The sequence below is a fragment of the Panicum virgatum genome, chromosome 9N (genome assembly GCF_016808335.1).
Source record: "Panicum virgatum strain AP13 chromosome 9N, P.virgatum_v5, whole genome shotgun sequence".
NCBI lineage: Eukaryota > Viridiplantae > Streptophyta > Magnoliopsida > Poales > Poaceae > Panicum > Panicum virgatum.
This window is the reverse complement of record NC_053153.1, coordinates 2621807-2643761: the sequence shown is the minus strand read 5'-3', so window position 1 is coordinate 2643761 and position 21955 is coordinate 2621807. Positions and strand designations below refer to the sequence as shown.

General features: G+C 50.6%; 3 protein-coding genes and 1 non-coding gene across 5 annotated transcripts; 2 read left to right on the top strand and 2 right to left on the bottom strand.

The window, feature by feature from the left end:
- Positions 1 to 2380: 2380 nt before the first annotated feature.
- LOC120690463 (leucine aminopeptidase-like) lies at positions 2381 to 6327 on the top strand. Its single transcript, XM_039973115.1, has 4 exons — positions 2381 to 3448; positions 4037 to 4270; positions 4396 to 4722; positions 5797 to 6327. The coding sequence occupies exons 1-4, from the start codon at positions 2465 to 2467 to the stop codon at positions 6085 to 6087; spliced, it is 1836 nt and encodes a 611-aa protein (XP_039829049.1). The 5' UTR covers positions 2381 to 2464; the 3' UTR covers positions 6088 to 6327.
- A 191-nt stretch (positions 6328 to 6518) lies between these two features.
- TRNAE-CUC lies at positions 6519 to 6591 on the bottom strand. The gene has a single exon. It is a non-coding gene; the product is annotated as a tRNA-Glu (tRNA).
- A 383-nt stretch (positions 6592 to 6974) lies between these two features.
- Positions 6975 to 8053, top strand: LOC120691070 (glycine-rich protein A3-like). The gene is made up of 2 exons (XM_039974033.1): positions 6975 to 7415; positions 7560 to 8053. Exons 1-2 carry the CDS (start codon positions 7115 to 7117, stop codon positions 7811 to 7813), a joined length of 555 nt encoding a protein of 184 aa, XP_039829967.1. The 5' UTR covers positions 6975 to 7114; the 3' UTR covers positions 7814 to 8053.
- A 99-nt stretch (positions 8054 to 8152) lies between these two features.
- Positions 8153 to 15338, bottom strand: LOC120691071. Of its 2 annotated transcripts, none has more exons than XM_039974035.1 (2): positions 14490 to 15338; positions 8153 to 8590 (listed from the first exon to the last, which is right to left on the bottom strand). In XM_039974035.1, the coding sequence occupies exons 1-2, from the start codon at positions 14905 to 14907 to the stop codon at positions 8532 to 8534; spliced, it is 477 nt and encodes a 158-aa protein (XP_039829969.1). In that variant the 5' UTR covers positions 14908 to 15338; the 3' UTR covers positions 8153 to 8531. The 2 variants fall into 2 exon arrangements, with proteins under 2 accessions (XP_039829969.1, XP_039829968.1); XM_039974034.1 differs by having other exon boundaries at positions 8153 to 8541.
- Between the last annotated feature and the right edge of the window lie 6617 nt (positions 15339 to 21955).

The following is a 21955-nucleotide window of genomic DNA, read 5'->3' as shown; positions in this document are numbered from 1 at the left end:
ACTGGTTGTCTGCTCATGAGACTCGAGGAGTTTTTTTTCCCTCAAGAATGTGCATTGAATAGTTGATGCCCATGTATATATACATCCTTTTTTTCATGGTAGATAAGACCAGAATTCTGGCATGCTAGTTCAACCCCTTTAATTTCTTGATACATCTTCAGAATTTGAGAACTACTCCCTCCGTCCCAAATTACTATATATATATATATATATATATATATATATGAAAAAAGTCTATTTTGACCATCCAACTATTGCCCGAGTTTGATTTTGGCAATTAAATTCCAAAACCGGGTATCTTCGACCATCCAACTATCAAAACCGTTCACTTTTGGCCATCCGGCGGTTTTGCAGGGCGGTTTTGCTGACGTGGACGCCACGTGGAGGTGGGGCCCACTTGTCAGTGCTACCCCCACTCTCTCTCTCTTCTCTGTCTCCCTCTTTCTCTCCTCTCTCATCTCTCTCCTCCCTTCAGACGGCCGGTGGCGGGCGGAGCAGGGACTGGCGGGAGGGCGGCCGGTGAGCCGGCGTCGAGGCCGTTGTGGTGCCGTGCGGCAGCCTGACGCCGGGCAACCGGCGCGAGCGCCGCCGCCAGGAAGCCGCGGCCGCGCACGGTGAGGCGTGAGGGCGAGGGAGCAGCAGGCAGTGGCTGGGCCACGGCGAGCCGTGCAGGGGCAGCGCGGAGCTGGATGGCGGCGGCCGGAGCAGGGGCGGCGGCCGGAGCAGGGGCGATGGCGGGCTTGAGCAGCAGCCGGTGCAGGGGCCGCGCGAATCGGGCAACGGGGACTACGCTCATCATTTTGTTCGTTTTGTTCACCCACCCCGTGTTGCATTGCATACCATATTGTTCGTCTCACCCTTGCATTGCATTGCACATTGCATAAAAAAACTTTTTTCTAAAAACATTGACTAGCCTCGCTTTTGAGATCATAAAACCCTTAAGAAAACCACTCATAGATCAATCCTAAAACCATAGGTTATGTACGCGCGAATCGGGCAGCGGGGACTACGCGGAGCCGGCACGACGGCCGGGGCTGGGCTCTGCTTCGCAAGCGTGGTCCGCGGCGGCGTGCAGGCGAGCCAGCAGTGGTGCTCGTCCTCGCACCCGCCGCACCTCCCCTGGGCACCACCGCCGCAGCTCCCCTGCCCCGGCAGCCCCCTCCCGCCGCTTCCTCCTTCCTCCCCACCGCCGCCGCACCCCCTGCCCCGGCGGCCCCCAGCGCCGCTCCCTCCTTCCTCCCCTACCCCCGGCGGCCGCCACAGCCGCTCCCTCCTTCGTCCCCTGCCCCGACGGCCGCCACCGCCACTCCCTCCTTCCTCTCCTGCCCCGGCGGCCCCCAGCGTCGCTCCCTCCTTCCTCTCCAGCGCCGTTGCTGCAGCAGGGTGGGCCCGCAGGTGGCGCCGGCTGCGCCTGCAGCAGGTGGCGCCGGCTATAGTACGTGGCGGCGGCGCCTGCTGCAACAAGGGGCGGCGGCAGCAGCTTGCAGCACAAGCAGCAGGGGGGCGCAGCACTGCTCGAGCAGGGGGCGGCGGCACGCCGGCGGCAGCACGCAGCAGGGGGCGCGCGGCGGCGGCAGTAGGCAGCAAGGGGCCGCCGAGCAGAGGGATCGGGAGAGAGGAGAGAGGGGGGAGCAAAGAAAGAGAAAGAGGAGAGAGGATGGCTGACAAGTGGCCCCACCTCCACGTGGCGTCCACGTCAGCGAAACTGCCTTGCAAAACCGCTAGATGGCCAAAAGTGAACGGTTTTGATAGTTGGATGGTCGAAGATACCCGGTTTTGGAGTTCAATGGCCAAAACCAAACTCGGGTAATAGTTGGATGGTCAAAAATGGACTTTTTCATATATATATATATATATATATATATATATATATATTAAAGCATATAAATCTAGAAAAGATAAAATGAATAGTAATATAGGACGGAGGGACTCATTAACCCATGTCAATTAAGCACAGATTTTGTTCGACTTAAAACCAGTTTAAGCTTGTTAACTTGTATGTTGCAACCAAACTCAGTCACTCTAGAGTCCAGAGTGCTGCTATGTACTCGAATGTCGAAAACGGAGATACATGTTGTGTATATACTGTAAAGTGAGAATATATGCCAGGCACCAATAATTTAAATGGTACTATTTTCTAAGTAAAATTGATACTATTTTTCTGCAATTTGATTGGTACTATTCCTATGATCTGTTCTTCTGCTTTTGAGAATTTTTTAGATGCCTTCTGAATTTGGAGAGGTTTTTAGCTCGTCGGAGGTATCAATTCCTTCGTAGCACAAACTGAAAGCCAAAGGAAAGCTCAAAAGGTTTTGTCGGCTCGACCCGACCAACACGGCCCACCAAAAAAAACACGACCCACCAAAAGCCCCTCGAGTCCTCGACCCGACCGGACCAACCAAACCCTCCCCCGTCCCCTCGCATCCCGACTCGTTCGCCGCCGGCGGCAGGAGCAGCAGCAGCCATGGCGCCGGTCGATCCCCACTCCTACACCGACGGCGCGCACCCGGTGGTATCGCACGCCGCGCTTGCCTTCTACCTCGACTTCGCCGCCTCCACCATCCACGCCTCTGCGCTGCTCACCCTCTCCGCGCCGCACTCCGGCGACCTCCTCCTCGACACCCGCGCCCTTGCCGTCCACTCCGTCTCCACTGCCGCCGAACCGCCGGAGCCCATCCCCTTCTCCCTCGCCGCGACCCCCGACCCCGTCCTCGGCTCGGCGCTGACCCTCACCCTGCCCCCCGACACCACCTCCTTCCGGCTCACCTTCTCCACCTCCCCCGGCGCCTCCGCGCTGCAGTGGCTGGCCCCGCCGCAGACCGCCTCCGGGCATCCCTTCGTCTTCTCGCAGTGCCAGTCCATCCACGCCCGCTCCATCTTCCCCTGCCACGACACCCCCGCCGCGCGCATCACCTTCTCGCTCCTCCTCAACGTCCCCTCGCAGCTCTCCGCCGTCGCCGCCGCGCGCCACGTCGCCCACCGGGACCCGCTGCCATCCGACCACCGCGGTGCGTGCGACGACGAGCTGTGGTGCGCACCCGGCCGCATCGTTGAGGAGTTCCAGATGGAGCAGTCCGTGCCGCCCTACCTCTTCGCGTTTGCAGCCGGCGGGATCGGGTTCAGGGACCTCGGCCCGAGGACGCGGGTGTACGCTGAGGGAGGGGACAAGGTGCTGGACGAGGCGGCGAGGGAGTTTGCCGGGGTGGAGGAGATGGTCAAGGTCGGGGAGTCGCTGTTCGGACCGTACGAATGGGAGAGGTTCGATCTGCTCGTGCTGCCTCCGAGCTTCCCTTATGGAGGCATGGAGAACCCCAGGATGGTGTTCCTCACTCCTACAGTGATCAAGGGGGATGCTGCAGGGGCTCAGGTAGTGGCGCATGAGCTCGCGCATAGCTGGACTGGCAATCTGATTACTAACAAGACCAATGAAGATTTCTGGCTAAATGAGGTGAATGAACTCTTATTGTTTTCTATGTTGTCGTTGTCATCCTTTCTGCTACAAATACTGTTTTCCTCTAATTTGATGTAAGCTGTCCATTAGTAGGTGGGAAATCTGACCTAGCCAGGAGCAAAGTCTTCTGTGGCGTTGAATATTTGTGTGAGCGAAATATATGCAGTTCATTATGCATGGTTCAGAATGGATTGAACTGTAAAATCCTGGTTTAGATCAGGAGAATTTTGCTGTAGAAGAACTATGTTTCTGTACAATATAAATGGGGAAGATATATACTATGGTTGTACATCTTCTGCTAGATTGGTTCCAATCCAGTCATGATCAGGGTCAATGTCAGGCACCATGACCCTGGTATAATCTAAATATCTAATCTTTTACGGATTCAACATTTTTCTCTGACTAGTGTGTGAAATCTTTTTTTTTCCTCTAGTTATGGTCGGAGCTACTAGAGAGCATACTTAGTTTGACAGGTCACAAATCATTGATGATTCGGTTGGTCGTGCCTAAGCTTGGCAACTACATGTGGTATTTTATACTTAGTTTTGACATGTCACAGTCTCATATCATTGTTGCTGTATATAGGGATTCACAACATATGCTGAGAGGAGGATTGTTGAGGTGGTGCAAGGGGAGGAGCGGGCAGCATTAAACATGGGAATTGGATGGAGGGGGTTGAACAGAATGATGGAGAGGTTTAAGGATAACATGGAGTTCACCAAATTGAAGCCGAAGATGGCAGGGATTGACCCTGATGATGTGTACTCTGAAGTGCCCTATGAGAAAGGGTTCCAGTTCCTTTGGCGCATCGAGCGCCAGGTGCGTGGGAGTATGGAGCATTGCCACTGTTTCGCTCCACATCACATATATTCATTCACAAAAAATAATTGACAGGTTGGATTGGTATCTAATTTCTCTTGTCCTCTGCTTGTCGATTGTGCTAGATTGGCCGGCCTGCTTTTGACGAGTTCTTAAAGAAGTACATTGCCACGTTTAAGTTTCAATCAATAGACACAGAGACATTTCTTCAATTCCTGAAAAAGAACGTACCTGGGATAGAAAACCAAATTGACCTTCAACTTTGGGTTGAGGGGACTGGTATACCTCCTGATGCCATGGAACCAGATTCAGCTACTTACAAAAAGATCTGCGCCTTAGCTGCAGAATTCAAGTCAGGAAAACTTCCAAGCGAAGATGAGGTGGCAGACTGGAGTGGGCAAGAATGGGAGCTTTACTTAGAAAATCTACCCACAGATGTTGAAGCCTCACAGGTATGGGTTCTTACTGAAGCCGTCTCTCATTTATTAGTATGTTTGAAAGCTACCATGCTGCTTGTGATGATTCTATTGAGAATATGGTGAGTGCCATAGTATGGACTGTTATGGCTTTAGCATTTCAGTCCAATCATCAATTTTTTAGCACTGCAGAATGCTGAAAAGTGCCTATTCTATTCAATTGGAATCCTGATCCTTGTGGCATCCATGTTTTATTGATTCAATCAAGTGATGCAAAACTCCCAAAATAGAACCCATGTTTTTTAAAAAAAAATCACTATTTAAGTGGAAGGTGTCCTAGAATTGGATTATAGAATATAGATTGAAATGAGCGACAGAAGCATATAGGTCTACATCAACTTGCTTGGGACTAAGAGCCTTTGTTGTTCTTGTTGTTGTTGTAGAAGCATTGAGCCTCAAGTGAGTTTGTTTAGTTCACTTGGGTACAATACTAGAAATGCGCTGCATTTGTTAGATTATGTAGTTTGTGGCCTTTGTCAATCAGGGTGTAGCTGAAAGATAAAGAAAAAATATGAGTCATATGCAGGAGGTTCTACTTCAGTCCCTTCTCCGCTTAGTATTTATCTGTAGAATATGCGAAGATCAATGCTGAAAATTACATTGTGCTCTCCAGTCTTCGGACTTCTTGAATATTGACATTATGTGTATTAAAAAATATTAGTTTGGAGATTGCATGGCAGAATCCCGTTTAGTCATGAAAAGCCCTCTGTAGCTAGTTTAGTAAGCTGAATATGGCCAGCTCTATAAAAATTGTATTTACATCAATACTCACTGGCAAGTACTATCACAGAGCTGTCTTTTCATATCTGTAGCTCATTTCAAAGCCAGTTTTAATTTAGCTTTTTGACTAATGAGACGTACAATGGAAATGTTCTGCTGTTCAGGGCAGTTATCTGTAACCTGCTGTCACTATGCTTGAAAAGCTCTGGCTTGCTGTTACATAGCATGTTGTGGACCAGATTTTCTCTTTATGACACAATAGTACAACATAATTCTCGAGTAATTTAAAGATCAACTGCTCACATGCCCATATATGTTGTCTATATGCAGGTTACTGCTCTTGATGAGCGGTACAAGCTATCTGAAAGCCGTGACTACGAGGTCAAAGTGGCGTTCCTCCAGCTTGCGATTCCCACCGGGTGCAAGTGCTACTTCAACGAGGTTGAGAAATGCTTGAAGCAGGTGGGAAGGATGAAGTACCTTCGCCCGCTTTACAGCTCACTAGCCAAGTGCTCCAGTGAGGAAAAGATGCTAGCCCAGAGGATCTTCTCGGAGGCTCAAGAATTTTACCACCCAATAGCTCGTAGTGTTGTGGAGGCCATTTTGTCAAAGCATAGCTAAGATAGCTGCTGCTGTTAAGTGAATCCATCATCCATGGCCTGGTTCATGGTTAGGGAGCAATGGAACATCTGTTTGCTCAGTCGCTCTTTTTGCATAAAATTATCGCCCTTCCAGGAGCTAACTTAGGAAAAACTGGAAACCTTGATACTTCAACCTGATAATATGTGGACTCATAACATATTATTACCTAAGTACTGTATCTTTTGGACTTGCTCGTGATATTGCCTAAAATTTCCGATATTGCAAGTCCACTTCATTTTTTCTGTCTTTTTTGAAGTTATTAAGTGATTCGTTTTGTTCTGCCACATCTTCATTGTGTACATGTCAATAGCTATCCCAATCTGTAAAGGGCACCGTGTAGTCTTTGTTCAGGCTGAAACTATAGGAGTCCTGCTCAAAAACAAAAAACAAAACAGATTTTTCAAAAAAAATTCCGTTGCCGGGACTCGAACCCGGGTCTCTCGGGTGAGAGCCGAGTATCCTAACCAGCTAGACTACAACGGATCTTGTCACGTCTCCTTACGCAATTTTACTTGACAGTGATTGGGTGGTTCTGTGCTGCGCTGGTCGTACTTGCACGTCAACGTTAACCCCGCGCCGCGCGCGCCTGGAGGTAGAAAGGTGCGGCGAGAATGGAGGGCTCGGCTCCTAGCTTCACGTACATCCACATCAAGAAATAGATCACCAACTCTAAAGATGGCAGATTACAGAGAGAACGAATAACTTATTTGGCGCCGAAGCAAGCCGCGTCGACCTAAACATGACCATACACGTCACGAACCGAAAAGCACACTAGAGTTGGCACATATATATCTTCCAAGCCGCACGCCATTGTTGACGCCATTTTGTCCAAGGAAGCTCTGCTTAGGCACCAAGGTCCAGGTAATTAACCTGCAATTCTCTTGACGTTGATCCATGTCTCCATGATATGCGCCGTGGTAATGCGAAATTAAAGCCACAACCACGTTCGAATCCACATTCTCCATTTTCTTCTAGTGCAGCTCAGCGTTGAGAGGAGGGCGGCGCTATGGGAGGCGGGAAGGACAGTCATGACCCCTCAGGCACGGACAAAGGGTATCACGGAGGGTATCCAAGTGGATATGGCCAGTACCCTGTCGGTTATCCTGCTCCGCCGGGTGTGTATCCTCCCGGACAAGGGTATCCGGTCCCACCTGGTGGGTACCCGCCTTCGGGTGGGTACCCTCAACCTGGCGGATACCCGCCGTCACATGGCGCGTACCCTCCAGGAGCATATCCTCCGAGCGGGTATCCCCATCAACCTACCTACCCACCAGCAGGTTACCCTGGTCATGGTCCACCAATGCCTGGTATGGTCCTCTCTTGTATTGTGTGTTCACTATCTCATGTTTTTTACTTAAGAATACCGTGATTTGTTATAAAAAATCTTTCACAAAAATGCATTTTAATAATGTGATGTTTGAAAACCATATAATTCTAACTCTTTTACTCAGGTCATGGTGCTATGTATGGAGGAGGCCACGGTGCAGGGGGCTCTGCTGGGTACGGCGCGGTGATCGCCGGAGGTGCCGCGGCGGCGGCTGCAGCCTATGGAGCTCACAAGATGTCCCAGGGCCACGGAGGTGTCCACGGGATGTACGGCCACCACGGCAAGTTCAAGCATGGCAAGTTCAAGCACGGCAAGTTTGGCAAGCACAAGAAGATGTTCGGTAAGCACAAGAAGATGTTCGGGCGCAAGTGGAAGTGAAAAAAGGGTAAAACTAAACCGCAGCTATATATATAGCAACGCCTTGAGATTTTGGACCGCTAGAATATTAAAGTTCGACACTATGTTACTTTGAATACGGAAAGTGGCTCCCTAATCATTATATAATAGTGGTTAGTGTATTGGAAGTACTGCTGCATGTAAGAATTTTTTTGTTTTGTTTTGATGTTGGATCTCATTTTGCTACAAGGAAACCTCGAAGTTTCAGAGTTTGACCAAAGGAACCAAACATTCCTCTAGTTGGTCAAAGATGAATCCAATTATCAAAAAACAAAAGGATGAATCCAGATTTTACACGACCAGAGATGAAAAAACCAAAGCTACACCCCAAAATAGAATGAATATTACTACGATTCTCTACTTGAACTAGAATACATTATAAATCCAATTAACTTAACGATATCACGGTTTGATGAATTCGTAATAGGAACAAGTACGACGACAGCTTGCCGACGTCCAATTCTCGCGAACTGGCCAAATGTCTAGCCTATTACAAGTTTCATGTCTTTTCGATCGAGATTACAGAGTATATAGATAGATCACGAAGACGAGAGACGTGTGGCGGTAGAAAACAACAGCCAGTCAGTTACGCCATTCTGGGCCGAAGACCTTGGTGCTGGGCCTCTTGAGTCGCCGCGGCCTGTTAGCGGCCTGGTTTGAGTTCTCATCAGAAGTAGGCGCCCTGACATCTCTCTCTTCTTCAGAAACGGCTTGCCCCCCAAGCCGGTGCCAGAGGAAATGTAGGATCAAGAACACCGACTAGAGGTGGGGTGAATAGTAGGTTTAAAACTAAAAACACCAACACTAGAGAAATTTAATTAGTAACAAAAGAAAGCCCTATGTCAAGCTATAACTATTTCTAGTTTGGGTTTGCAACCTAGGGTGACAAGATACAATTCAAGCTCTAGTAAAGTAAAATGCTCAAAGTAAATGCACTAAACAACATGAGCAAGAGAAATAACTGAGCTTGACACAAAAGTTTATCCCGTGGTGTCGATGACTTGCCGGTCACCCCTAATCCACGTTGAGGTGGATTCCAAGAATCAACCGCTCCTCTATCAAGAACTCTCTTGATCTTGAGCCGGCTTGAATCAAGGAACCGCTCCACACCTCGATTCCACTGGAGTTGCTCTTCATCACTCCGGTGAGTTGAGCACAAGACCTCTCACAACCAAAATCGGGGCTCCTCAGCAATCTACTTGGAGGTGCTCCACGAAATCCACTTCTCCAAGCCGTCTAGGGAGCGGCAACTCCCAAGAGTAACAAGTCGATGCCGCTTGCTTGAAGTTTCTCTAGTGTCACAAAGCTCAAACACTTGATGCAATGTACTAGGATGCTCTCATACTCTCAAAGATGCAATCACTAAGCAAGAATGAGTGAGAGAGGGATGGCTCAGCTCTAATGTGTCAAGAATGTAGTCCAAATGGCTAAGAGAGACTCCCAATGGCCGGGCATTGAGTATATATAGACATCCCCTCAAAAACTAGCCGTTACACTCTTTTCTGCGTAATCGCGGACCGTCCGCGGTTCAAAAACCGGACCGTCCGCCCTTATAAACTAGTGAGTCAGAGTGCAATGTTTGTGTGTCAGAACTAGCCGTTAGAGCTCTGGCGGACTGTCCGCGCCCTAGGGGCGGACCGTCAGCGGTTATAAATTCTGAACCACCAGAGACGAAAAAACGTCTCTGGTAACTTTCTCAAATGACCGGCGGACCGTCCGCGCCCCAGGGGCAGACCGTCCGTCGTTCAACCTCAGTAACCACCAGAGACCAAAACGTCTCCGGTACAAAAGTTAAGTGACTGGCGGACCATCCGCACCCCAGAGGCAGACCGTCCGCCATTCAAGCCGTCAGTGCAACAAGTCTCAGGACAAAAACAGAGTTAGAGGGGCGGACCGTCTGCCCGCCTGGGCCGGACCGTCCGCCCGTCATCAGTAAAGCCCACCAGAGACAAAAGACCTCTCTGGTACAATTTTAAACTGTACGGCGGACCATTCGCCCCTCTGGGCCGGACTGTCCGCCCTTAGGCAGTCAGCTCAAACTTTTGACCTTTTTTTCAAACTTTCCAAAAACGTCGTTAGCCCTCATGCATGCATCTAGATATTTTGAGCAAAATGGGACTACAGACCCATCAAGCACGAGTACACGGCCCCTCTTGATAGTACGGCTATCTATCCAACAAATCCGGTCATTTTTTATCCACTAATCGCCTTATGATCGGGAAAATGCAAAAGCCCTATTTGATACTTTTGTCTTGAGCCCAAGCTTTGCACTCATCTCCAAAACTTCATGCGATCACAATCAAATTCTTTTCATCCGTGGATCAATCTATGCTCATTATCTCAAATGAAAGTGTTAATCCACAAATTGTTGTCATTAATTACCAAAACTTGAATTAGGAGCATAGATGCTTTCAGGAATCTTGGCACGCAGAGCAGCTTCATATTCCCAGGTGGCCAGAGTAGGTGGCCACGATGACCATTGAATAAGCACTTGAGAGATAGAGACATCGTCCTTTGTCTGGACACACCTGTCGAGCACCTTAACAGGAATTTGTAAAGCATCAGTATGGATAGGAAGTGTATCACTTACTTGACTGAGATCACCCACTGCTTTCTTCAGTCAAGAAACATGGAAAACCGGATGTATAGTGGCAGAGTCCGGAAGAGACAACTTATAGGCAACTTGGCCAATCTTTTCCATGATCTGATATGGCCCAAAATATTTGAAGGCTAGCTTATGATTAGCTCTCTTCTGCAGTGATGATTGAACATATGGCTGAATCTTAAGAAACACCCAATCACCCACTTCAAAGCTTCTCTCAGATCTATGCTTATCAGTTTGGTGTTTTTGCCTTTGCTGCACTCTGACCAACTGTTGCTGAAGGAGTTGTACCATTAATTTGCGTTGGGTCAGCCATTCTTGTAGGTCAAGGACAGAACATGCTTCAACCACATACCCAAATGTCTTGGTGGTTGTCCATACAGTACCTCAAATGGGGTTTTCTCCAGACTAGAGTGGTAGCTGGTATTATACCAGAACTCAGCAAGGGCCAACCAATCTTTCCATTTGTTGGGACAGGAATGCACAAAACATCGAAGATACCCTTCAAGACATTGATTCACCCATTCTGTTTGTCCATCAGTTTGAGGGTGGTATGCAGTACTCATTTGAAGCTTGGTACCAGCCAGTCTAAAGAGCTCTATCCATAGTGTACTGGTAAAAACCTTGTCTCTGTCAGAGATAATAGATTCTGGCAATCCATGTAACTTAAAAATATTGTCCATGAATACCAGGGCCACTTTGTAAGCAGTGAAAGGGTGAGATAAAGGGACAAAATGGGCATACTTGGAGAGCTTATCAACAACAACCATGATGCAATTATAAGAGTGTGATGTTGGCAAACCTTCTATGAAATCCATAGTAATTAGAAGACCAGGGTATTTGACCCTTTCAGCTTTTGCTTGCTGGCAGATTTGACAGTGAGCCACAAAGTCTTTGATCATAGCCTTCATCCTTGACCACACAAAAATTTGTTTGACCTTCTGATATGTAACAAAAGCACCTGAGTGTCCCCCAACAGGGCTGGCATGTAGAGCAGTAACAATGAGCTGTTGTAGCCTTACATCTGGTGGTACCAAGATTTTTCCTTTGGTTTTAATCAATCCCTCCTGCAGGATGAACTCACCCTGTGGGCTGGTAATTGTAAGGGCAGCCAACAATTTAGTAGCGTCAGGATATTTAGCATATGCATTAGAAATTTCTGCCAACCAATCAGGCTGAGAGCAAGATAAAGCCAACACTGCCAACTGGTTGTGAGGAGTGACTCTAGAAAGAGCATCAGCCACAGTGTTCTCCACACCTTTGTTATAAACAATTCTATATTTGAGACCCATCAACTTTGTAAGGGCTTTATGTTGCCAAGGAGTAGACAACCGTTGGTCATCCGAGTGGGTAAGACTTTTTTGATCTGTCTTGATTATGAACTCACCATGATGCAAATAGTATCTCCAGTGGTCAACAGCTAACAGGATAGCTAGGCATTCCTTTTCATAAGTGGACAGCATCAGGTTCTTTGGTCCCAGAGCTCGACTGATATATACCAAAGGGTGGCCATCTTGTTGCAAAACAGCTCCTACTCCCTTATCTGAAGCATCCGTCTCAATGACAAAGGTCTTGGTGAAGTCAGGTAGGGCCAGCACTAGTGTAGTGCTCAAGGCTTGTTTGAGGAGAAGGAATGCTTCCTCCTGGACAGAGGTCCATACAAACAACTCACCCTTTTTGAGCAGATTAGTCAAGGGTTTACTGAGGATTCCAAAGTTCTTTACAAACTTTCTGTAGTACCCTGCAAGGCCTAAAAATCCCATGACCCTCTTACTGATTGAGGAGTAGGCCAATTCTGGATATCCTTAACCTTGGCAGGGTCTGTAGCCACTCCATCTTTGCTAATAACATGACCCAAGTAGTGAACTTCTTGTTGTGCAAAAGTACACTTTGAGAGTTTCACCTTAAACTAGTGTTGTTGAAGTAACACAAACACAGCTCTGATATGTTGCAGGTGTTCCTCCCAGGACTTACTGTAAATCAGAATATCATCAATAAAGACCACAACACACTTTCTGAGCAGAGGTGCTAGCACACAGTTCATGACAGGATGAAAGGTAGCTGGACCACCAGTGACCCCATAAGGCATAACCTTGTATTCATAATGGCCACTATGTGTTTGAAAGGCTGTCTTAGATATGTCATCAGGGAGCATCAAAATTTGATGATAGCCAGATCTGAGGTCTAGAGAAGAAAACCAGATAGCACCAGCTAACTCATCAAGAAATTCTTCCATAATAGGCATGGGGTAGCTGTTTTTTATAGTCAAAGCATTTAGCCTTTTGTAATCGACACACAGTCTCCATTCACCAGTCTTTTTCTTGACCAACAGGACTAGAGATGCAAAGGGGCTAGAACTTTCTTGAATCATCCCTTGATTCAACAGTTCTTGTACCTGTTGTTCAATTTCATCCTTCTGAGCAGGACTGTACCGATAGGGTCTTAGTTTGAATGGCTGAGCACCTGGTAGAAAAGGTATAGTATGGAAATGAGACCGAGGTGGAGGTAAACCAGTTGGTTTAGCAAACAAATCAGAGAATTCCATGGTCAATTCCTGAACTGCAGGTGGCCAATCAGAATTCAGTTGTTCTGGATGAAGCAGAAACAACTCCAACACACACCAAATATCATCATTCTGCTCTAAAGCTTGAAACTGAGTGGCAGATAGCTTCTCCAGTCTGGAAGTGTCAGAAGTGAGACCTTGGATGGTAACTTGCTGACCCAAATGTTGAAAGGAAATCCACTTTTCAGACCAATGAACCTGCATTGGACTATGATTCTCTAACCAGTCCATTCCAATGATAATATCATAACATTTAAGAGGCAAAATCTTGAGATTCATGGTGAAACACTGGCCCTGGATATATAGCAAACTGGACTGTAATTGATGAGTACACCATATTGTAGTACCATCAGCAACTTTCACCATAACAAGAGTAGACAGAGGCATCCAATTGGTGAATTTAGTTGCAAGCTGTTCACTGATAAATGTACTAGAACTACTAGAATCAAACAAGATCAATGATGTTTGGCCATCTAAATTGCCCAGAACTCGAATGGTTTTAGGGGCCTCAGTACCTTGGACAGCATACAAGGAAAAAGCCATCAATTCCTCATCTGAATCAGAATCTGAGGCCAAAGGTGACTTGGTTAAAGTTTCAGGAGCTTGCAATAATTGCCATAACTCTTCTACAACATGAAGTGCCACTTGAGGAGCACATTTGTGAGTTGGCCCCCATTTAACACCACACTTGTAACAAAGGCCTTTAGCACGCCGGTAAGCTTTGATAGCATTCACAACCTCATCAGGAGAACTCAACTTCAGAGCATCCACATGCTTCTTTTCATCAGGGCTTGAAAACTGAGGAGCTTTATGTGTGGACAAAGATGCAACCGAAGTAGGAGTGGTAGAAGATTTAACTTGATGTTTATATGCTGGATACATATCAGCTCGTTTACTCTCCTGCCTTTGTGTTGGCATGGTTAGCTCTTCCTACAATAATGCCAAAGAACCAGCAGTATCGAGGTCGACAGGTTTGTGAATCATTACAACAGCTTTTATATCCTCTCTAAGACCATCAATGAAACGATTGGTAGTAAGAGCTGCACTAAAAGCTGGGTCATGGGCACGAATCTAATGCACTAGATCATCAAAATGCTCAATATATTCAGAAACACTGGATTGCAGATGAATGTGAAAAAACTGCCTAAGCAAATGGTTGTGCTGATCTTTTTCAAATCAAGCACACACAGTAGCACAAAGCTCAGTCTAGCCTACATTCTTAACTATAGTTTCCACAGACTGCAACCAGAAGTCAGCCGTGCCCACAAAATTCATAGTAGCTAGTTTCACCCAATTTTGTGAAGGAATGGCATATAACTCGAAGAATGATTCACACTTTTTCTGCCACATCTTAGGATTACGACCATCAAATTGGGGAAATTCCATGGGTGGCAACAAGGAATTCCACGGAACAAAAACAGGAGTTGATGGAGCAGGCATAACAGGAACAGAATAAGGAGTGGGGGATGGATGGTCAGAGGTGAACGGCGCACCTTTGACCGGAGGTGGAAGGAGGGTAGTGACCACCCCACAACCAGACCTCCGGTTTTGTAGTTCAACGCTGTGGCCATGAGGCCCTGAACTCGCCCCATTCGGGGGTTGTGCCAGAGGAGTAGCACCGGAGTTCGTGAGGTCAATGTGCTCGACGTCGAACACCTTGTAGGCGGGGTTGTTGGCTTGGTGCTGAAGCTCGATACGGCCGATCTGGTGATGGAGTTCGTCGATTGATGCGTTCAAGCCTCCAACCTTGATGTCCACCTCAGAGATCTTGGTGTCGACGGAGTGGACGCGAGCTTCCACGCCTGTCTTCCATGTCGTGAGCTTGGCGAAAGACGTCGTGTGGCTTTCAAGGGATTTCTTGATCGCCTCCAGAGTCGTGGCGATATCCGCGATCTGCTTGTCGGTCTCCATGACCTGCTTCTGGAGATGGGTCTGGTACTGGGGGTGTTGGAGGTAGTCTGGTAGGTCTGCCAGGATGAGCGGCGATGAGGGCGGTGGTGGCGGTGGTGTGGGAAGAACTTGAATCTGATACCAGATGTGATTGCTCTACTACGACGATATCATGGTTTGATGAATTCGTAATAGGAACAAGTACGATGGCAGCTTGCCGACGTCCAATTCTCCGGCGAACCGGCCAAATGTCTAGCCTATTGCAAGTTTCATGTCTTTTCGATCGAGATTAGAGAGTATGTAGATAGATCACGAAGATGAGAGACGTGTGGCGGTAGCAAACAACAGCCAGTCAGTTACGCCATTCTGGGCCGAAGACCTTGGTGCTGGGCCTCTTGAGTCGCCGCGGCTTGTTAGCGGCCTGGTTTGAGTTCTCATCAGAAGTAGGCGCCCTGACAAGTCTTTGAAAGATAAATCAGTCTACACGCATGTATGATGGCCATGCCAAAACTACACGCGTGTATGATGGCCATGCCGAAACTACACGCGTGGAAATGAGTAGACTTGAGCTTTCCCCCTATGGCCTACGGATACCAAATTCATGCTAGTATTATACTCAGCGAGAGTATACATGAACCTGCCCTTGTCACACTCTCCATTGCTCAGCCTCGAGTTGAACGGCTGGTAGGCGTAGCAAAAAGACATATATTAGCTATGTGATTTTGCCCTTCGTTTTAACATCAAGCACTCCGACATCGTCAGCACTGCAAATAAAAATTATAAAACTGAAGGAGTGTGCAACAGTAAATAAAATAAAGATAATCATTTCATATACGTATGCAAACAAAACTGAAGGAGTTGTGCATACCTTTGTTGGGATGTCTAGATCCACATGAATGCATGAGGCTGAGCTACATCGCTTGAAGAGGCATGGCGCCACCTAGAAACAGACGCATGGTCTCTAGCTTTGCGGAGCCGGGAAGATCGTCGAGAGCTATCACCAGCTCTTGGCCGTCGCCGCCACCGTCGTCGTCCTCTGCTTGGTCGTGGCCCATCGCACGCATACAAGGGAGAAAGTGTCGGGTACCATGATTAGGGACACCCTAATCAGGGGACTAGACCGCCCTTAAAACGCAAAACACGTGACAAGCGACCGGGCCCACGAAGGCCTACAGTCTCCTCCCGACCGGAAGAAAAGGAAAGGACTCAAAGAAACCCACTTCGCCCTCGGCCCACGGCCTGGCTCTACAGTATAGCCCATTCGCACCGCCCTCGAACCCGCGGAGCAATCTCTGCCTCGCTCAAGGTCTCTCTGCCGAGGCCCTCGACAACACCCCGCACCTCCGCCTCGCTCGAGGGTAGCGAACCTACCCTCGGGGTAGCAAACCAACTCCGCCTCGATCGAGGGAAGCGAACCTACCCTCAGGAGAGAGGACCAACTCCGCCTCGCTTGAGGCTACCACTCGGCAGAAGGAACTGGTGACCCGTCTGCTCACCCGCCCGATGTACGGAGGCATTAAATGCCAACAACTCCACCGCAACACCCGGGTCAGACGGCGTCAGAACACCACTCCGCACAGTGCTGTGACCGGGATCCCATCCGCCAACTCCGGTCACTACTCCGCCATCCCTGACACTGTGATGACACTGTGGGAACCTACGACGCCCAATCCCGACGTGCTCGGCACTGTTATTACCACTGTGCCGCCAACTCTCCGTACTTCCCTCGTACTTTCCCCGCCGGGGAACCCTCAAACAGCATGGGCGCAACCCTCGAACACGGCCCGGGCCTTGACCGGAGTAAGACTCCCGCCTGCAGGACCCTCGAGACACCGCCACGTCGCGCACAGAGGACGGTACCCTCTACAGGAGATGCCACGACACCCGCTGGAGCCGCAGGGACGCCGGCGTGATCTCCGCAAGGCCAGGACGCCGCCCAGGACAACCGCACGCCCGGCACCATGATCTTCGGAGTCCCGCAGTGTACTTTCTACAGTAGGCACCCACTGTGCGCCCCCGATTCGGGGAAAAAACGACGACTTCTTCCCCCTCCCGTACATGTACTCCGCCCCTCCTTGTGTCTATAAAAGGGGAGGCGGGCTCTATCTTCTCCATCTTCTCTCATTCTCTTCCTCCACGCACACACACGCCCGCTCCCCGGAGCACGATATTGGCACTTGCCTCAATCACCTAGCAGAGACTTGGGAGCTTCCCTTCCTCTCTCGCCTCGCTTGTACCCCTACTAAAGGCACCTTCGGTGCAAGAAATTACAGTGCATACACACACACCCCTTTGCTGGACGTACGGCCTCGCGGCCGGAACCAGGATAAACCCGTGCGCCCCTGTATTACCTCTTGCATCAACCATCCGGAGTGAGGGATCACGCAGCATCGTACTAGTTGGTGCCGGACCGCCGAGTCAGGACACCGACAGTTGGCGCACCCGGTAGGGGAAGCGCTGCGTGACTTTTGTCTTCGATCTCTCTTGTTCTCCGGATGGCAGACGAGCCACACCCACACCCGACGGGCACGGTGCTTCGGTTCGAGAGTCTCGACTTCGTGGCTACCGGCAACGGCTGTGACATGGAGCTCCTCCCGCCCGAAGCCAACCTCGACACACCGACACCACCGCCCAGGCACAGGAAGCGCTCGGGCTGGCGCGCGCGGGAAGCGCACATGGAGCGGCACAGAGCGGCTCGCCTCAGCTCCCCCACGCGGGTCGAGGCTGGCGTGTCGCAGCCCAGCACCGTGGCGGAGGACGTCACTGCTTCACCATCCTCGACTGCAGCAACGGTTCCTCCCAAGGAGGGCGCGGCTGAGCCGCCGCCCCTTCCCTTCAGGACGCACACCCCCGCTGTGACTCACGCTTCACCCGTCAGCACCAACATGAGTGCGCGCGGGGATCTGCCGGGTCATTGCCTCATCTCGATCTGCGACCTTGTCGCGCCGCCACCTGACAGCTTGTACCCTGACTCCGTGGATGAGGGATACGTCTTCGTGCGCGAACGCGTCGCCCTAGACTTCTCCGGGATCCGCGATCGCGTAGCACTCTTGTCGTTTCAAGCCGGGGCGGACTACTGCTTCTCCTGCTCCGACGACTCCAGTGAGGAGGATTATGACCTCACTCGGGAGTTCTTCATGGTCGGGCTGGCGGGACAAGGCGACGACGCGGCGAACAACGCGGCGAACGACACGGCGGACCCACCGACGAACTCACCAGTTGAGCCACCAGCGAATCTAGCTGCGCCAAGAGCAGCCACTCCGACGAACCACGCCTAGAACTGACACTTGGAATATTCAGCAACTACATAGCTCCTATCCTTGAAATTCCAAGCTCTTTGTACATAGTTTGTACTCGTACTTTGTATTTCTGGAAATAATAAAGGAGTACGCTTTACTTATTTATTTTTTTGGAATCATTCGAACCCTCGGAGGCTCGGATGCACACGAACACTGAGGTAGGATCGGCTTTACCCTCGGCAAAGCCCAGCCTCCCTCGGGGGCTACTACGGGGGGAGAACCCCCGAACGTCCCAAAAAAAATGCCACTATTTTCGAAAAATTTTCGTATCTAAGATTCTCGTATTCATAGAAAAATGGATGCAAGGCATAAGCCACTACGGTACGGGACCGCCTACGCCTCCGGGATACGGCATCTCCACTCACCACCCTACGCCTAAGTCGCTTATGAACGCAAAATTCCTTGTGGAAGTTTATCTGAGTCGCATACGAGAACACAAAAACTTGGTAACAAAAACGGTGCGCACGAACGCACAAGGCCTCGAGCGGCCACACTGTCAATTTACATTAATCAGTTTTCGGGCATAGAAACATGTTTAAGGTAAATTGCTAATCCGATTACATGGGCTCCACGGCCCAAGACTTCCTACAGGTCTCCCTCCCCGTCGCGTGCACCCTCGGGGGCCACCCTCGGGGAGCCACACCCGAGCCAGCTAACGAGAAGGGTGAAGTCTTCACCAATGCTTGGAACATTCAGCAGCTACGTAGCTCCTATCCTTCAAATTCCAAGCTATTTGTACATAGTTTGTACTTGTATCTCGAATTTCCCGAAGCAATAAAAAGTACAGTTTACTTATTTATTTTTTGGGAATCTTCCGAACCCTCGGGGGCTTGGATGCGCACGAACACTGAGGTAGGCTCGGCTTTACCCTCGGCAAAGCCAAGCCTCCCTCGGGGGCTGCTATGGGGGAACCCCCGAGCGTCCCCAAAAACGCCAACGTTTTTCGAAAAAAATTTCGTATCTGAGTTTCTCGTATACTTAGAAAGGTAGACGCAAGGCATAAACAACTATGGAACGGGATCGGCCGAGCCGTGGGGCCACCTATGCCTCCGGGATACAGCATCCCCACTCGCCTCCCTACGCCTAAGCTGCTTATGAACACAAACTTCCTCGCCGAGACCTATCTAAGGCGCGTACGAGAACACGGAAATTAAAGTAGAGAAAACGAGGGCTCGAACACACAAGGCCTCGATCGGCCACACTGTCAATACATCAACTAGTTTCTTCACCCAGAAACACAGTTACGACAAAATACTGACTTATTTACATGGGCTCCGAGGCCCAGACTTCCTATAGGTTGCCTTCTCCCCCCTGCGGATCTTCAACAGCGTCGATTTCGGCTATGGGGGGGATGTCGTCCTCAAGCTTCTTGGCCAATGCGGCGGTGAAGTCCTCGACGGTGGCGTCGGCCTCGTCTATAGCGGCCACTACGGCATCCCCAACGACGCCGGGCGCGGCGATGTACGCCGACGACACCAGCTTGAGGTCCATGTATAGTGCGTCAAGGCCACGGCGAGGGCCCGTTGAACACCGAGGTGGAAAGTGCTTTTGATGTGCTCGGCCACCTGACCGCCCAGCGATCGCAGGTGGCTGGCCACCGAGCTACCAGATAAGGCTCCTTCCCCCTCGAGTTCCTGCTCCAGGTCTGCGTACTCAGCCTGTGCCGCCGTGAGCGCGATGTGGACAGCTTCCTTCGCCGCGGTCTCGTCCGCCACCGCCTTCCTCAGCTCTGAACAAGGGAATAAAGATAAATCTCAGGCAAATCGAGAATCAACCTAAGCAAAAATCTCATATACTCACCTTTGATGTCTCCTTGCGCCTCCTCCAGCCGAGCCAGCTCGGTGTTCGCCTGCTCCTGGAGTGTGGACAAGGAAGCCTCCTTCTCCTTGACCGCAGCCTCCGTGCTCTGAGCGGCCGCCTCCTATTTGGCGAGGGCGGCATCCTTCTCCTCGAGGGTCGCAGTGAGCGTGGCAACAGCCACCCTCTCGCGTTGGAGCTCAGCCTCCTTGGCCAGGAGCTCGGCCACCTTCAACTCGAGCGCCTGATCCTTCTGCTCAAGCGCCGCTCTAGCTTGCCGCAGCTCGGCCTCATGCGCCTCGGCCTCCTGGGCCTTTTGGTCAGCTGCGGCCCACTGCGCGTCACGCTCGCTGTTGGCTCGAGCCAGCTCGCGGATCTGCTCCTCCAAGGGTGTCGTCTGCTCGGCCCGGGCGTTGGCCTCGTTCAGCTGCGCAACCAAGGTGGCATTGTATGAATCAAGCCAATGCACCCTGGAGTACAGTCGCGCCAGCCTATCGCTCTTGTTCCGCGACATGGACAACAGCTGCTGCAGACGAGAAAACATGAGTGCAAATTATACCCATAATACCGAAAATGGACGAACGGGACACTTACGCTGTTGACATCGAGGTTTGATTGCGAAAAAAGATTCAGAGCCCGGGAGAGGTTCTCCTCGATCTGGGCCCCGATGGCCATATGATCTCGCCAGGCGTCGCTCTCCTCCCTCTCGGCGTGGGTAAAATACGAGGGGATAACGCGCGCTCGCCAAGCGTCATCTTCTCCCCGCTCGACGCGGACAAAATTTTAGGGGACCCCAGACTGGACAACCGCCCAGTCAGCCCCATGGCTGGACCCAATGAATGTCCCCGCGCCGAGGATATCCTCGAAGGCCGAAATGAACTCGAAGATCCGGTCGGCGGCGCTAGTCACGGCGGCCGGATCGATGTCCCTCAAATCCCCGTACACTTCGCTGCTATGCGGTAGCTCCACCACCGGCGCCACGTTCTCCGGCACCATTTGTGCTGTCGCCGCTGCAGCGGCACCCTCGTCCCCGGCCCTCGCAGGCTCTGGGACACGGGTCTCTTCCACCACCGGCGCCGTTGGCACCGACGCCACTACTGTAGCCCCCTCGACCCTAGCCCTCGGGGGCTCGGGGGCGGGGGTCTCTTCTTCTTCTCGGCTGGCGGGATGCTCCTAAGCATCCCCGCCAGTTCCTCCTCCTACTTTCAGCTGGACGGCGCCATCCGCTCTGCCCTCTCCGGCTTCGCATCCGGTCGGGCGGCGCTCCCCGCGCCGCCCCGGCCGGCCTCCACCTTGGCGTCGACCCGAGTGGCCGCCGCATCGCCGCTTTAACCTGCATCGCCCCCACCCTCCTGCGCTCGGGCCAGTTGGGCCTCCTGGCCCCCCCGAGCCATCGCCTCTCGGAGCTTCGCGGCCCCCGCCTCTAAGGCCCGGTCCCCTCCGATAGGGGGCTGCGGTCTTGAGGGCCTTGGTCGGCGCGAGGCGTGTCGCACTCTTGGTGGTGGCCTGTTGGCGCTCCTTAAGTATCCGTTTTATCCCTTGTTTATCCTTGATAATGACATGAATTCAATATCAAAATCACTAACCGTCCTAACCCCGGCCTAATTATTGGTCATTTTCACATATGTACATATATTTTGGAGGAACTTCGTTTTTGCAGGTTTTTGGCCTATTTTGGAGCATGAAATGACGAGGCCCGTGATCGAAGGCCAAAGCCCAAAGGAAGGACCAAAGCCCATGTTGATTCGAAGCACATTCATGCACATCCATCCTTCAAGAGAGCCCAAAGGACCAAGCCCACGAAGATGAGATCAAGATACTTCGGGATTAAGCAAAGCAAAGAAGATTTAAGGAAGGATTCCCTATCCTATCCTTTCCTCGAAGATATCTCCAAGATAACGACGTCCAAAGGGGTGCAATTGTGAAGGACAGAAACTCTAGAAGATGCGAGGAGTCTACACGTGAAAAATGAG

What these genes read in the sequence shown, in the direction of transcription:
- LOC120690463 (XM_039973115.1), top strand. Translation starts at nt 2,465, where the DNA reads ATGGCGCCGGTCGATCCCCACTCCTACACCGACGGCGCGCACCCGGTG. An exon ending in AAGATTTCTGGCTAAATGAG is followed by an intron (nt 3,449 to 4,036) that starts GTGAATGAACTC and finishes TGCTGTATATAG; the next exon opens with GGATTCACAACATATGCTGA. An exon ending in TTTGGCGCATCGAGCGCCAG is followed by an intron (nt 4,271 to 4,395) that starts GTGCGTGGGAGT and finishes CGATTGTGCTAG; the next exon opens with ATTGGCCGGCCTGCTTTTGA.
- LOC120691070 (XM_039974033.1), top strand. Translation starts at nt 7,115, where the DNA reads ATGGGAGGCGGGAAGGACAGTCATGACCCCTCAGGCACGGACAAAGGG. An exon ending in TCATGGTCCACCAATGCCTG is followed by an intron (nt 7,416 to 7,559) that starts GTATGGTCCTCT and finishes TCTTTTACTCAG; the next exon opens with GTCATGGTGCTATGTATGGA.
- LOC120691071 (XM_039974034.1), bottom strand. Translation starts at nt 14,907, where the DNA reads ATGGAGACCGACAAGCAGATCGCGGATATCGCCACGACTCTGGAGGCG. An exon ending in CCTTCCACCTCCGGTCAAAG is followed by an intron (nt 8,542 to 14,489) that starts GTGCGCCGTTCA and finishes TTGGGGGGCAAG; the next exon opens with CCGTTTCTGAAGAAGAGAGA.